This window comes from Lithobates pipiens, unplaced genomic scaffold (assembly GCF_037356315.1).
Source record: "Lithobates pipiens isolate NorthernLeopardFrog02 unplaced genomic scaffold, aLitPip1_a1.2 Scaffold_13, whole genome shotgun sequence".
In the NCBI taxonomy this organism is placed as follows: domain Eukaryota; kingdom Metazoa; phylum Chordata; class Amphibia; order Anura; family Ranidae; genus Lithobates; species Lithobates pipiens.
In genome coordinates, this window is record NW_027507718.1 from 273981747 (window position 1) to 273997313 (window position 15567).

The 15567-nt window shown below is 38.2% G+C and overlaps 1 protein-coding gene across 8 annotated transcripts in view; it reads left to right on the plus strand.

The window, feature by feature from the left end:
• Positions 1-15567, plus strand: part of NFKB1 (nuclear factor kappa B subunit 1) — a 192899-nt gene that overhangs the window by 126252 nt on the left and 51080 nt on the right. For all 8 annotated transcript variants that reach the window (XM_077476639.1, XM_077476641.1, XM_077476640.1 and 5 more), the window contains 7 exons: positions 1987-2145; positions 2517-2621; positions 3483-3574; positions 4936-5074; positions 8152-8298; positions 13353-13433; positions 15397-15537. In XM_077476639.1, coding sequence (XP_077332765.1) covers positions 1987-2145; positions 2517-2621; positions 3483-3574; positions 4936-5074; positions 8152-8298; positions 13353-13433; positions 15397-15537 — 864 coding nt within the window. The remainder of the gene's footprint in view (positions 1-1986; positions 2146-2516; positions 2622-3482; positions 3575-4935; positions 5075-8151; positions 8299-13352; positions 13434-15396; positions 15538-15567) is intronic.

The window sequence follows — 15567 nt, forward strand, 5'->3', positions numbered from 1 at the left end:
GCATTTTTTTTTCTCACGCGGAAACACCCTGTGGGCCTTTTGCCGCAATTTCAGAGTTGCAGCGATTCTGACTGATTCCAAATCACCCATATGTGAATAGGTCCTTTTTGAAAGCCACTCCTTTTTCCTACAGTCCCAAAGTTACTGCTTACCCTGATCTGAACAGGCCTGTAGTCCTGCTCAGAAGTACTTTGAAAGCTAACTTTCAGTTGATAAAAGTTGATAAAATTTAAAGCGGAAAATAAACTGTATCTGAACACCATAAACTGAAAGTGTGGTTTAATTCATTTTTAATATTCAAAGCAAACTCACCCATTCTTACTTGTCATGCTTTATTTAGTTGAAAACACCCCCTTAGCATTTCTAGCCATGGCAATCTTGACTAAGAGCAGAAGACTTTCTTATCATTTACTTGTTGGAATCCATCTGCCCTTAGGCTAGGTAGGCAGGCAGGAGGGTGTGTTTACCTGAGAAGGCTGCTCCTCCCCTCCTCCAGATTAAACAACAGATTTTCCCATGGGATGTGTGATGACATTTTGGCCTAAGCCAAAAAACAGAAGGCAGCTGAAGAAAGGCAAAAAAGTTTAACCCCCCTGGCGGTATTTCGAGTCTGGCTCGGGGGGTGAAAATTCAGTACCATTAGCGGTAACCCCGAGCCAGACTCGGGATTGCATTACAGGATCCAGAATGAGTATGCTTACCTTGTCCCCTGGATCCAGCAATGTCTTCCCGCAGTGCGAGTGGCTCGTCCTCCGCTCGATCTATCACGGAGCCAAGCTCCGTTCCCTGCGAGCGTTGCAACGCGTGAGGACGGAGAACGGCGCCAAATTCTAAAAGTGAAACACACACATTACATACCGTATAATGTAATCTTACAGATTACATTGCTGTATGTAATTATTTCACATCCCTTTTGTCCCTAGTGGTCTGTCCAGTGCTCTGCATCCAGTTTTATAATATAAAAACTGTTCTTTCTGCCTGGAAACTGGAGATTGTCCATAGCAACCAAAACTGTCCCTTTACATCAAAAGTGATTTTAGACCAGCTAGAAAACAGCGATAATAAATTAGAATCACTCCCAGAATTAAGCGATAGTAATTTGTGGGGAGATCCGTCATCACATACTGAAAACTAATGACAGTGACAATTCTGCAACTGAACAAATTTCAGTGTTTTTGATTTGATACTTTATTGAATAATATTTATTATTATTATATTATTATTTGATATAATTATTTATAGTTATTTATTCTATTTTAATTTATGATTTTGTTTTTCAAATTTTATCATACCCGGGATGTCTACTAGACTCATTACTAAGAATTACAGGCCTACAATATAAAACGCCAAATTTCCATGCAAAACATTGTACTGCTTTCAGCACCTAAAATCCAACATAATCATGCCACCAGGGAGGTTAAACAAGTGAATATAGAATAGTTTCCAATCTATTTACTATGGCTAGCAGCATAAAGGTTAAAAATAGTTAATGCTGATTGAGAGATTTTAGTTTCAGTTTAAGTAAATTGAGTAAACTGTATTCTAGCATAGCTGAACTGTTTCAAGTTGATTTTTCATTTTATCATAAACAGGTTAACCCTTCTCCCTCCCCAAAAAGCAATTTGATAAAGCGGTATTGTTGCCATAAGAATTTGGGCAACATGCTGCTATCAGATTGTCTCTAAAAAAAAAATCTCACAAATGTGTTCTAGAATTTAGCCATAAATGATGGTATTGTATGAGAGTGCCAGTCATACAGTAGTAAAGAAAAAGGTTCTATAATCCCATGTCCTGAGATGTGTAATTAGTCTCAAAGCACTTCTCTTGTATGCTTCACTCAGGTCAGTGACTAGGACTAACCTTTCCAAACAAGTCATTGTTCGTTTATACATTTTTTCTGTCCTCACAGGTTATACTTAATCCGGAGTTTGCATGGACAAATCTGTTAAAGATTGTACATTTACAAATGTCATTTTTGTGTTGTAGAGAGAGAAAAAGAGATTATTCGTCAAGCAGCCTATCAGCAATCGAAAGACATAGACCTGAGCGTGGTACGACTTATGTTCACTGCTTTCCTACCTGATAGCAATGGAAGCTTCACAAGAAGACTGGAACCTGTTATATCAGTCCCTATCTATGATAGCAGTAAGCATGATATTCCTCAAATATAACAATATAGTACATTCTGTGAGCAAACCTAAAGGCCCTAGCTACTAACTTTTTTTATGTGACTTCACGTATTTTACTATGTTAAACATACCCACATTGACGTGCTTTAAAGTGGTTCTAAAACCTCAAGGTTTTTTACCTTATCGCATTCTAAAAAAAAAAAAAAAAAAAAAAAAAAAGATTGTAAGCTGTTTATATTGCTAGAATTAATCATGTATTAAAACAAAATCAGTTTAGTGTATTATTGTTCTATATATATATGTACTTTATTGATGCCATCTGCCTTAGTTGAATGAGTACTTTTTATCTGTGATTTTTTACTTTTTTTATTGGTCCTTATTTTGCAGAAGCTCCAAATGCTTCTAATTTGAAAATTGTGAGAATGGATAGGACCTCTGGCTGTGTGACGGGAGGTGAAGAGATTTATCTTCTATGTGACAAAGTTCAAAAGGGTATGTGCAACTTTGTGATTCATATAGTACCCATTCCTCTTTGAGTTGATTATTTGTTACTAAATATTGTAGATATTCGATTGAAAGCTTTTTATTTTTTTCATAATTTATTATCCTTAAGTTTGCTGTCCCTGATCTAGAAATTCAAATAAATAGATGCACACTAGCCCAACATAACAGCTGCTTTGAATATAACAACATTTTCCATATCTTGCTAAAATATGCAGGTTCTCAATGAAATTACCGTTTACACTTTTATGGCAGGCAGTGCATACAGTAAAGTACCAGTAATCATGATTAGCATCCTAAAATGACCACATATATTAGAGATGGATCGTACTTAATTACACGGCAATCCTTCGAATTCAGCTTTTCAATAATCTTGTAGACTAAGGCCCCTTTCACATGTGCGGATCCGTATTCAGCCATCCTCTTGCTCAGCAGGGATCGCTCCGTTGATCCCGCTGAGCCGGCGGATGACAAGTCCATCTCCACACACTGTGCAGGGACGGATCTGTCAGATCCCCACTCTCCACAATGGGTGATCGAATGATACCGGACTACCTGTCCATTTTCATCCGATCCGCCAGACGGATGAAAAATAGGGTCTCCATACGTCTGGATTTTGCGGAGCAGATTGGATGTCAGCGGTGACATGTAAAGATGTATGGAGTGACTGTTCAGGTCCGCCGAAAAAACTGACAAGGAGATCTGAACGGTCCACACATGTGAAAGGGCCCTAATGCTGCAACAGCTGTTTTATGCACTCCAAGTCTTAGTAATGTGGCCTCATATTGTTCTAAAGCTAATGAGATTTTATTTTTGTTTTTACCTGATACATTAGTAGTTTGTCTGTTGTAGATGACATTCAAATACGTTTTTATGAAGAAGATGAGAATGGCCATATTTGGGAAGGGTTTGGGGACTTTTCACCCACAGATGTTCACAGGCAGGTATGTACTATTTTAGAGCTAAAGAAAGCAATAAATATCAGTTCAGATCTTTAATGGAAATGAATGCTTTAGTGGCTTTATAAGTATGAACACTCTGTTATATAGCATGTAATGAGAGTTTTTCATAGTTTGGGTTTAATGAGACTTTAAGTGTATGTCCAGCCAAAACATTTTTCTTTAGTTTTAAATAAAGTGGGGAAGGGTTTGAACCCCTTTCAGTTTTTTTTTACTGCTGTTCTGGGCCAGTTATAAGCCATGGTTGTGATTTCTCCATCTCTGCCAGACTGCATTGGCAAATCAGTGTCCTCTCTGCAGAATACAGTGCAATTAAGCAATTCAGCTTAGTCAATTATTCAGTCCATAAGTGAATAATAAAGAACCAGATGAATAATGATGAGGTCATCCCTTTTCCCTTGAGCATGCTTATGTGTTAAATTGACAGCAGTGGGCAAAGCAGTAGATCTCTGCTTGGCTTGTAGCACTGCCCTTCTTTCTCCAGTGTCACTGATGCTATGTCGGGAATGGCAGGTGCCTAAAATAAAGACAGATTCAGGTACTGTATTTTTTTGGGCATATAACACACACTTTTTCACCCTGAAAATCGGGTGCAAATAGTGTGTGCGTGTTATACGCCGATACTGCAATTTGGGCTGCTTAGGAGGGGATAGGGAGGGGGCGGGACAAGAGCCGTCAGATTACATACAGCGAGAATCTGTTTACTCAGCAGCCTGTGTAATAAGAAGCCCCATCTCCTGGGCTGGCATTGGAACACTGTTCTGTCTATCATAGAAGCCGGTCCAGGAGGCAGGACTTTGTATTGAAGAGGCCGCCGAGTAAACAGGAGATTCCCTCTGTATGTAATCTGACGGCGCTTGTCCCGACCCCCTCCCTGTCCCCTCCAGCAGTAATCTGAGGTGAGACTGCAGATTGGCTCTGATCAGGCTGCATTCATGACAATGGTGAGGCTGCAGATGGGCGTTGATCAGGTTGCATTGATGGGCAATTGTGAGGCTGCAGATGGGCATTGATCAAGCTGTATTGATGGGCAAAGGTGAGGCTGCAGATGTGCAATGGTGAGGCTGCATTGATGGGTACTGACCCTTATTTTGCTTCAAAGTTCTTTATTTAAAATTAAAAAAATTTTCATGAAACTTCCCTCCTAAAATGAAGGTGCGTGTTTTACGCATATGCGTGTTATATGGCAATAAATATGGTATTTCTGAAAGTTATATATGAAATAAATGTGCTCATTTGTGATCAATGTGAAAGTGTGTTTTTTTTTATATCTGTCAAAAATTGTGTAAGAACGTTGACAGAGAAAAGCTAAAACCTTACAATAATCAATTTTTTGTCTCCTTTAGTTTGCAATTGTATTTAAAACTCCTAAATACAGAGATCCCAATATTTCAAAACCTGTTTCTGTGTTTGTTCAACTTCGGAGAAAATCTGATTTTGAGACCAGTGAGCCCAAACCATTTTTGTATTATCCAGAAATAAAAGGTAAGAAACTGTAAGACAACATCCACTATCAAGTATTCATTGCTAAATCTGATGACTCATGTATGCTTTGTGGCAACAAACTGTGTTTTCTTTACTATTTAAGCATTCAAATTAAAGCATTTCTGGGAGGGAAAAGACATTTTGAGTGGGGGGTAATGTGGGGCATCTTGCATATAAAATCAGATTTTTGTTTGCAACTTCAATGTAAGGCTTCAGAATGAATTTTCATTCTCCATCTCTGTTCCCTCACTGCAAGTTTTAGTGTTGCCTTAGGTGTCTGATCCTGAGTTAAGGTATACAATTATCACATGTGGAGGTCTTTTTTGAACCCGTAACAGTTTAAAAAAAAAAGAATGTTCTTTAGCAAGGAACATACATTTCACATTAATAACTATGTTGCCAAAATTAGTGTATGCTGTAAATTGCTTCCAGCATTGTTCCTGTTTCTTCTTGCTGGAGGTTACCATTTTGCTGAAGCCTAGAGCCCCTAAGCAGCAGTAAATCTTCAGGCTGTCAGCAGATCGGCCTCTACAATTTTCTGCACAGTGATGAAAAATAGAGAGCAACTGAGCAGCACAAGTCTCTAGTGTCAATCAGAATGTTTCTGGAAACATTATACAATGTTTCCGCTTGCGACGTCTAATCAGGCAAAGCAAATGCATTTGTGTTTATGGGGCATCAGCCACGTTTGGTTCCTTGGCACAGTCTGGTGTGCGTCCTTGGGTGGTGTTCCATCATCAGCTTCCTAATTTTGGCAGCAAATTTAAAACAAATATATATATATATATATATATATATATATATATATATATATATATATACAAAAAAAACCTTGAGGGCATAAACATATATGATTGTAGAACCTACTTTGCTCAGAGATTGTGTATATATATATATATATATATCCATACACCAATATTATGTATGGATTTTTATGTCTATGTATATGTTATTTTTTCTCCTTTTTTTATGTGTAATTTTTTCTTGAATAAATATATTTATTTTATAATATAAACATGTTCGCCTTAAAAGTCCTACTGTACTGGGGGGTACTGATATCCCTCTAATCAGGGATTTTCAAAAAATCTATATTGGGATGTTGGCAACACTGGTGGTCCATTTACCTTTAACCAAATTATGTTTTGGGTACATTTTTATTTATGTTAACTTTTTTAACTTCAAGTGAAAACAGGCTTGGGTAAAAAATGATTAATTTAGTACAGTATATCATTCATACATGAGAGGAATTCATCAAGTAAGGTGTAGATGAATCAGGTGTCCGCTCATTGCAGGTGACGTATGTAACATATCTATCAATTCAAATTTTTGGGGAATTGGAGTCAGAGGTAGGCCCTGTTCACACTTGGGTGACACTGCTGCAGCATGGTTTTTGAAATGGCCCTATTCATTTTGAATAGCCCCCCCACCGCTCCAAAAATGTGGCAAAGAAGCTCATGTACCAAATTTTGGCACTGAGTCAGGCACGGTAGGCGGTGCATTTCTTTGCAGAGATTTCCATGCATTTTGTCACACAACAATCGCACCAAGTTTGGGTGCCATCTGCCCGTGATTCCAGTACTCTTAGGTGTAAACAGAATCTTAGAGCCAGGATTGTAAAGAAAAAAAATGTACAAAAGAAGATACAATGTAATAGTAAATACATCTCAACAACTAAATATAACTATGAGACTGATTTACTGAGTTGAGAATCTTGGCTGAACAGTCGCTTCAATTATCTAATCATTTGAAAAGTGTGAATCTGGCATTAAATATATGATGCAATCTGACAATAGCAATAACACAGCAGTCTTTGTTTTCTGAGACCCCATGTAACCAAGTTTATTACCTGTTGGTCCCGCCAGTAGGTCTGTCATTTAGTAGATCTGTCAGCTGTAACTACTTGGCTTCTTACCTAAAGTTAGAGCTGCACGATTCATCGTTAAAAAAAGTGAGCTCGATTCAACCCCCCTCACGATCTTAATCCGCCATTTGCACGAATCAGTGCAGAGCAGGCAACAGCAGCAATGACTCACAGCGGACAGCTGTCAAAAAAAAAAAGAGGCAGCCTGCCAAGTTTATCACAACTCAGGGCTTGAGATAAAAAGAAAAAGAAACATTGTATCGATTGGTTCTTTTAGATCAGAGGGATGAACTTCATCTGTAAATGAGGTCAGTTTAACCACTTAAAGAGGAACTGCAGTCTGCTCACATAATTTGTAATGAAAACATCTTACCATTCTGAAGCTTCCCTCCAACCACTTTGCATTTAATTTTTATATATACTGCGATTCTGCACTTGCCAAATATATTGCAGAAATCTCCCTTCACTGAGTCTGGCTGCATCCATTTTAACTGTGGACACCTGAAGCTACTGCCTGTTCACTTCCTGGATTTACACAGATGCACACCTCCAGTTCTGCAACTCTTATTGGCCCTCTTATGACTCATTCCCCCTCCCTTCCTGGCAAACTCTCACAAGACAGCTGACAGCTATCAATAAAAAAAAAGGCAACCTGCCAAGTTTATCACAACATTGCTCAGGGCTTGAGATAAAAAGAAACATTGTATAATTTGTTTTAGATCAGAGGGATGAACTTTGTCTGTAAATGAGGTCAGTTTAATCATTTAAATGAATGGACACAGGGAGCTGTGACTTGGCTCGGGTGCCCCATAGCAAGCTGCTTGCTGTGGGGGCACTGAACAGGAGGGAGCAGCAAGGATCACAGAAGAGGGACCTTAAAAGAGAAAGAACTGGGCTGCTCTGTGCAAATCCACTGCAACAGAGCAGATAAGTATAATATGTTTGTTATTTTTATAGGAAAAAAACAAGACTTTAAAATCACTTTAAGTTTAAAAAAAATGTTTTTTTGGGCTTTTATAAATAAGAAAACACTGCTCCTAAGCTTTGTCTTGTGCCCCAAACCTTACGCAAGGTTTTCATGTACCTGACACATTGTGGGTGGTTTATATCATTGTTTTCTATCATAGAGACTCTTAGCAATTATAAGCACTGAGATGAACATTGTTTTGATTCTGATATTTTCGGTATCACTAAAAGCATAATCTATTCTCACTAGATAAAGAGGAAGTTCTTCGAAAGCGTCTAAAACTTATGCCTAACTTTTCTGATGGGTTTGGTGGAAGTGGAGCAGGATCTGGAGGCAGTGGTGGAGGAGGTGGTGGCAGTATGTACGGTGGTGCAGGAGCATCCGGATCTGGTGGTGGTAAACATAACCATATTTTCCACCTTTTATATGCTTTTTGATAATGGTCCTATAGCCTCTTTTCTATTGTTATAACTGTTTTGAAAAGAAATATTGACTTTTTCCACTGAACAATGATAATTTTGTGTTTAGTTGGAAAGAAAAAACCACTTAGCTGTTTACTATAGCTTTCAGCGCGGGGTATTTGCACTTAAACAATAAGTTCACCTTTGAACAAAAATAATAAACACACATTTTTTTGCAGGTAAAAAAATGTGTGTTTACTATTTTTTGTTATAGGAGCCTGGAATGCATTGCACAAGCAATCAGCAGATCGCTGATGCCATGCATGTCTCCTACAGACTGTCAGTCTGAGCTGTCTGCCTGTACATCATACGGGCAGTTTTACACTGACAGAAAGAAACAATGAACTACCAGAACTCTCAACAGCACCATGGTAGTTCATTGAAAACTACAGGTCGTCAGCTGCAGAGGCTGTCAAAACTTGTAGTTCATTGAGTTCCAGGGATCTATTAATCAATGATGCTGCCGTGATAGGGGGGAGAGGGGTCTGGTGCTCAACTTGTTACACCTTAAATATGGGTGTGACGTGTTCAGAAAGGTGAACTTGTCCTAAGTCCAATTGAAGTCTCAGAAGTATATAATTAAATTGAGGGTGCAGCAGAAGACTGATCTATATATATCTTACTTTTTTGTTTGTGATTCAGTCCCAGTGCCAGTTGAAAAATCTGTTTCCCAGCAGCATTCTGTAATATAGACTCCTGCTTTCTGTGTGAAATTGATGCAGTCTATCTGCAGCAGTAAACCTCTGCCTCAGTCTGCTCTGCAATCAGCAATGCTTACACTTCCTGCTCGGGGATTGTGGCTGTTGCTGATTGCAAAGCTGTAGTTCTGACTCAGGCAGGAGCATGTCAGACCACTGCAGGTAGACCACTGATTTCACACATTGTACAGGGGGCTTTAACTGATTTTACACAATACACATCAGTTTTTTATCTGCAATGGTCTGACACTTGTTCTGCCCCAGTCAGAACTAGACTTTGTAGTCAGCAATGCCCACGCCTTCTGAGCTGGAAGGATGAGTATTGCTGATTGTAGAGCTCTAGTTCTGACCAAGACAGGAGAGCATGTCAGACTGCTCCAGATAGACTGCTGGGTCTTTATCTGCCTTGATCTGGAAAATTAAAGCAGCCATTACAGGGGAGTCACATTCTCCTTTTGGATTCTTTACTTTTTTTATAAGTTGAATGCAACAGGATGAGTTGGAACACCGAAAAGTGGGAGATAACATAAAAAATTTGTAAGTGGATGACAGCAGATAATTAAATGGGGAGATATTGTCTCTGGAGTCACCAGGAGGTTGAATCTGCCCAAAAGGTTCCACGTCTGTGTGCGCAGACTCACTAACTTAATGTCTACTACACATTTTTATTGGTTTCAGAGGAAAGGTACCATATTGTCTTACATTACATTGTGCAGATGCAGGAGTGCAAATCAAATTACCAATTTCTTTCTTCAAATCATTAATACAAGGAATACCATAGCCAAACCTTGACCTCTTTATGGGTATAAATGTAGTCAGTGGGAGTGAGATTTTTCTTTAGTTTACCAAAAGAATCAATAGAATTTGTGAAACACTGTTTGGGTGGTTGGAAAGTACTCACAAACATTACCTACCTGTATTGCCCTTCATTTTCTTCTATTGAAGATTCATCTGGTTATGTTTTTCTATGATATAGTAGCTTAATACTATAACTTAATACTGCCAGAGATGATGATAAACTTGAATGCTAGAACTGAAGGCTGCAGGTAACGTGAATGCTGTTCCTACTACTGAAAGCATTTCTTTAATGATCTTACTATGTGCTGCATGCTGTAGCTTGTGCACAATAAAAATAACCATTCCACAATGACTCGCACATGAAAAGGACTTTGTTTTTTGATTGGCTATTACATCTGTACCTAACTTTGGCTCAACAAGCTGTGACATGCAAGTATGTGATGACTGAATATAACTTAGAAATGGACTTGCATGCTATTAATATGACCTCAGGGTCACAAAGCCTGCAATACAAGATACCTTTAAAAACATACTGTACTGTTGCCTTCATAGAACAGCATAGCCATAGCTAATCTGTGTTTAGGTGGAAAGGGCTTATATAAATAAACAAGTATTGTAGGTTATGCCATTTGCGCTTATTCTTTTTTTTAGCATTCTACATTTCTGCAACAATATCCTAGCAAGCACCATCAATTCTAGATTGGTCATGAATGTGCTGTACAGTTTTTTTTTAATCTTTTGCCATGGCATTTAATTCACAATGGCAGAATATTATGGCCAATATCAGTCTAGAAATATATGTACTGCACAAACTATACAATCCATTTCAACTTCAACTCTTTTTAATCTGTGATGCTATATTTTTGTAGGAAAAAAGGAGTTGAAAATGGGCACTTTTGCAGTTTTGACATTGGTCACAGGCTTGTGTTGGTGCCTCTTAAAAATGTAAAGTTGCTATTCAGACTTTTTTTTCTTATTGTGTAAAATAGCTTTAAATAATTGGGTGCAACATAAAATTCAAAGGGACAGCAACAGTCTGCTGAGGAGGTATAACCCTGCAAAGCCCCCAATCTGACAGCATTCATAAAATTTATGGCTGACATGGGCTGATGTTCTGAAGGCACTGGCACTTTGCCAATGTTTACACCCTTGTGCTCCAGATTTGATATGGTGTCTGGGGCACACTGGACTTCCCATTGAGCATAGATGGGCGTGTTTTGGGCACCAGGTACGTCTAAAGTGTTTCTGACATATGGACTGTGATCGATAGTCTGACTGTCCTTTCTGTATGCCGAGCGACAGGCTAGATGGCACCACCGAGCAAGCATACAACTGGGTATCAGAAACAGATTACAGCAGAGTGATCATGTGTAGGTGCGTTTATAAGCTATATAGTTCATATTTGGCAACCGTGTCTGTAAACATCAGCAAAAATAAATGGTTTCTTTAGGGACTTTCTGCTTTACCTGTTGGTTTAGCAGTTGCCCTACTGAACCTAGCCAATTACTATGAAAAATTTATAGATACTAAAGAATACAGCTCACAGTATACCTTTATAGTAACTGAACACTCTGAATGTAAGTTGGCAGGCGGCTCAGTTGGTGCACTCTTTCATGTCAACATTTTGAGGTTTAGAGCACTAAACACATCAAGGGGCATCAGACCATTTCTAATTGAAAGAGAATTTGGGTACTGCCTTGCATTGCTTTAGAAAAAGTCATACAAATGGATAGAATAGATGAAATGAAGATAACAAATGTCTTCTTGACCTTGTATCTCCATGTTTAGCTTATTTTCCATTGTAAATACAAAAACAAGTTTGATCTTTTATATTGCTTGAGAAAATAGTATAAGCTGAAATGATCCTTTTCCAGAACTATGTAGGCTGCCATTGCTGACTACTTCTTTTGAAAATGGTAAATGTCTAGCGGTCATGCTGATGCTTTGCAGTCGAAACATATTGGAGCACTTACTTTAAAGCCAAACTTTAGGAAATATCTTTTTGCAAAATTATTATTATTATGATACAGGATTTATATAGTGCCAACAGTTTGCACAGTGCTTTATAAGGTTAAAATGACATTGGTCCAGTTTGGGTATGTATCTATATCTGTTATCTGGAGGGTCGCTGGGGTGCTGAAAATCACTGTAGTAGACCGCACTACAAAAAGTGATAGCCATAATTTTCTGTGTGCTTCTCAAGTGGCTTTCCCTCTGCATACTGATTACAGTGGGTCACTAGCTTGGCACTGCTGCCATTCAGACAACATGTATTTTTTTCTGTGTATACAAAGCATTGTCTGATTGGATGAGATGTAGATTGGGATGACAGCCTCCGTCTTCTCCACCTTGCCCAATCAGAGAACATATTGTACTCATTGGAAATAATGCAAGAGTTTCTCTGAATCGCAGTGGTGCCAAGAGAGCAACCACCTGTGATATGTGAGCTGAGGGGAAGCTGCTTGAGCAGCACCCAAAAGATCACAGCTATCAGTGTATGTAGCATGGACTCCTGCAGTGATTTTCAGCATTTTTCCCGGAAGCCCTCCTAATGTCAGATATTGATATTTTCATGATTCCTGGAGTTCTGCTTTAAGGAAAGAGATCAGGGATATTGAAATTTTTGTGACTTTTATTAGCTGCAATTTTTCCAATTCAGTGACTCAGAAGTATAGAATTCAGACACAGCCAGGCAACTAGCATTTTGGAAGGAGGCCACTAATGGTAGCCCTTATATTTATTACTATGACAGGTATGGATTACGGCCAATTGCAACCAAATCTCTGCTGACATTTTTGGTGACCTGCTGGTATTACATGATTCTTTAAACCTTCGTTTTCTTATAGAAACAAAGTAGTTTAAAATATTTTATGTTTACTGCAATCTTATGATATATTTTCAAAGATGCATATATTTGCCATCCCTCTGAAAGGAGAAAACATTGTCATTTAAGACCACAAATAGATATCATGGCATGTTTAAAAAAGGAAAGTATATGTTATTATAGAATACAGCCATATGAATTTTTTAATTAAAATAAGGTATATTTGGTACAGTATGTGGACTAAAAAATTGATTATGCAGAATTGTTTGACAGAGAACGGTATACTAGAATATTTTTTATTGGTGATGGCTTTTATGCTCATAAAAAGGTCTCAACTGACAGCACCACTTTTTTTCCATTTTATACAATCGTATAAAATGATAATATATAAAAAAAAGACCTACAAATTAAGGATGGAAAATTGTCCATGTACCATAAAGCGCAGTGTAAGCAGATAAAAAATTTCATTTTTCAATACTTTATTTCCATTGTACTTGTTTTTATACTGTTTTTTTTTTTTTTTTTACAAAATATTCAGAAAGAGACACTTTAATAAAATAGTGATGCATGACAAAGGGTCTACAAAATAAGAGTCTAAAATTGTCTAGGTACTATAACCGGCAGTGTAAGCAGATATACTGTTTAACCTCCCATTGTTTTTTTTTTCAGGTTATAATTATTCCACATTCAACTACACCAATAATTATGGAGGACTGAATTTTCAAGTTGGCACAATGAACTCCAACACAGGTATGGCACACCCTAACTCAGTGATGGCGAACCTTGGCACCCCAGATGTTTTGGAACTACATTTCCCATGATGCTCAACTACACCGCAAAGTGCATGAGCATCATGGGAAATGTAGTTCCAAAACATCTGGGCTGCCAAGGTTCACCATCACTGCCCTAACTAATGCTGGCCACATTTTGTTGGACATTATTTTATGCAAGTTGGTATTGTACATTCAGAATGATTTTTTAAGTGGTTTCAACAGAATAGACATTTTGGAAAGATAGCCAGGCTGGTACAGTAACAGTAATTAAATGATACCAGTTTCAGGGATGGGCATGGAAGTGTTATTGCACATGCACTGGGAGAATAATGCACATAAAAAGAGGAATAGGTGCTGAAATGTTACATAACCTACTGTACTTTGGGTATTCAGTGCTGAGGAGATTAACCTACATGAGTTGAATGCTGGATGCATTTCATTCATTCATTCATTCATGCTAAGAGGTGAACATACATACTTGGTGACTGGGCACTGAGCAGCTAATGCATATGAGTTGAGGACTAGGCATTGAGAGGCTATCATATATGCACAGAGAAATAGATACTGAGTGATTAACACACCTTAGCTGGGGCTGGACGCTAAAGGATTTAAGTGGAATTTTATGGGAACAATTTAAAAAGGGCAAACGGGCAAGATGTTTATTGCAGAAAAGACGTATTAAAGTTACCTACATGCCTGTCCGCCCCTGTACAATGAGCTGTGCACTCACCGGTCATTGTACAAATTCAGCAATGCAGAGCTGACTGACATCATCTCAGCCGAACCAGTGAAATCATCTGCAGATCGATACCCAGACGCCAGCTGCCTGAAGGTGCCAGCAGGGAGCTTCATGACGCCGCATTGTTGGACTAAAGGTGAGTATAGTTTTGTTTAAATGACTACACTCTGGGAATGGGCCACTGAGAGGTTGAGGCACACTGAATATTCATCGCTAAAGCTTGGAGGTAGTATCTTGAATGGAGCATTGGTAGAAAAGGGGCAGGAAGGAAAGGTCATTCACTTTCCTCCAGATACGGTAAGTAGCATGGCTTTCTAGTTTTACAGGCTGTTTGGATTGTATCAGTATTTAGGTATCCAGGTTACATGATATGGGTTGTCATCCATCATTGTCATATTTTAGGATTTTTTTTGGGCATCCTATATGAATAAAATAATCTTAATCTTAGAGATCCAATACTCCAAGGAATCCAATTTCTAATTAAAGGTTTACAAGCTATAAAAAGGGTTTTTTGTATAACTATAGTATCATATTTGTTGATCTCTTTGGTCCCTGTATGCCCAGCAGATATAACCTTGTGTCCAGTCATTGGGATCTTATGTAACCATTAGGAATGATATTGTTTATTGCCAATATCCCTGGATTATCAATAAGCCAACAACAAAGAGTACCCCGAGATCCATTTAATTTTTGGCACAGAGGGGCTGGGAAAGTTACAAAGTTAGATGATTGCAATGGGGTATGTCCTATGAATGATTTATATTTACATTCAATTATATGATATTTCAGGGGATGTGCAATGCTGTGCCTCCTCCTACTCATCATTAGTCAAGTCCCTTCTCTTTCCCTGTTATTCTTTTAATCATATATCAATGTCTGAGTATAATCTTTCATCTTTTTTTGTTTGTGGGGTACTACAATGGCATAGAGTTGTTTTAGATAAGCACGTCATGGGCAGTACTGTACTTTTCTATTGGAATAGAATTACAAATACCACAGATGTGCATTATCAAGCATGTAAACAAACACCATTGTTTACCATTAATAAATGCTACTTCCTTGTTATGGATATCTTAGCCCCACACAGTTCTTTGCCATTTTTATTAGCTAACAAGTCTTTTTCTAAGAGGTGACAGCTGTTAAATACATAAAAAACTATGGGCAGCATAATATAGTATGCAAATCTTTTGTGTATTTTCAGTTTTACAGCCTCAGTGCGAAGGAGTCAAGGAAGAGACTGAAGTCTTGTGCTCCCAGCATAAACAGAAATGCCTGGAGGCTTTGGTCACAGAAGGTGATGTGCAAACAGAACTTACACTAGAAGAATTGTGCAAAGTATCAGGTAAAAAGCACAGGTTGTTACATTTAGTGA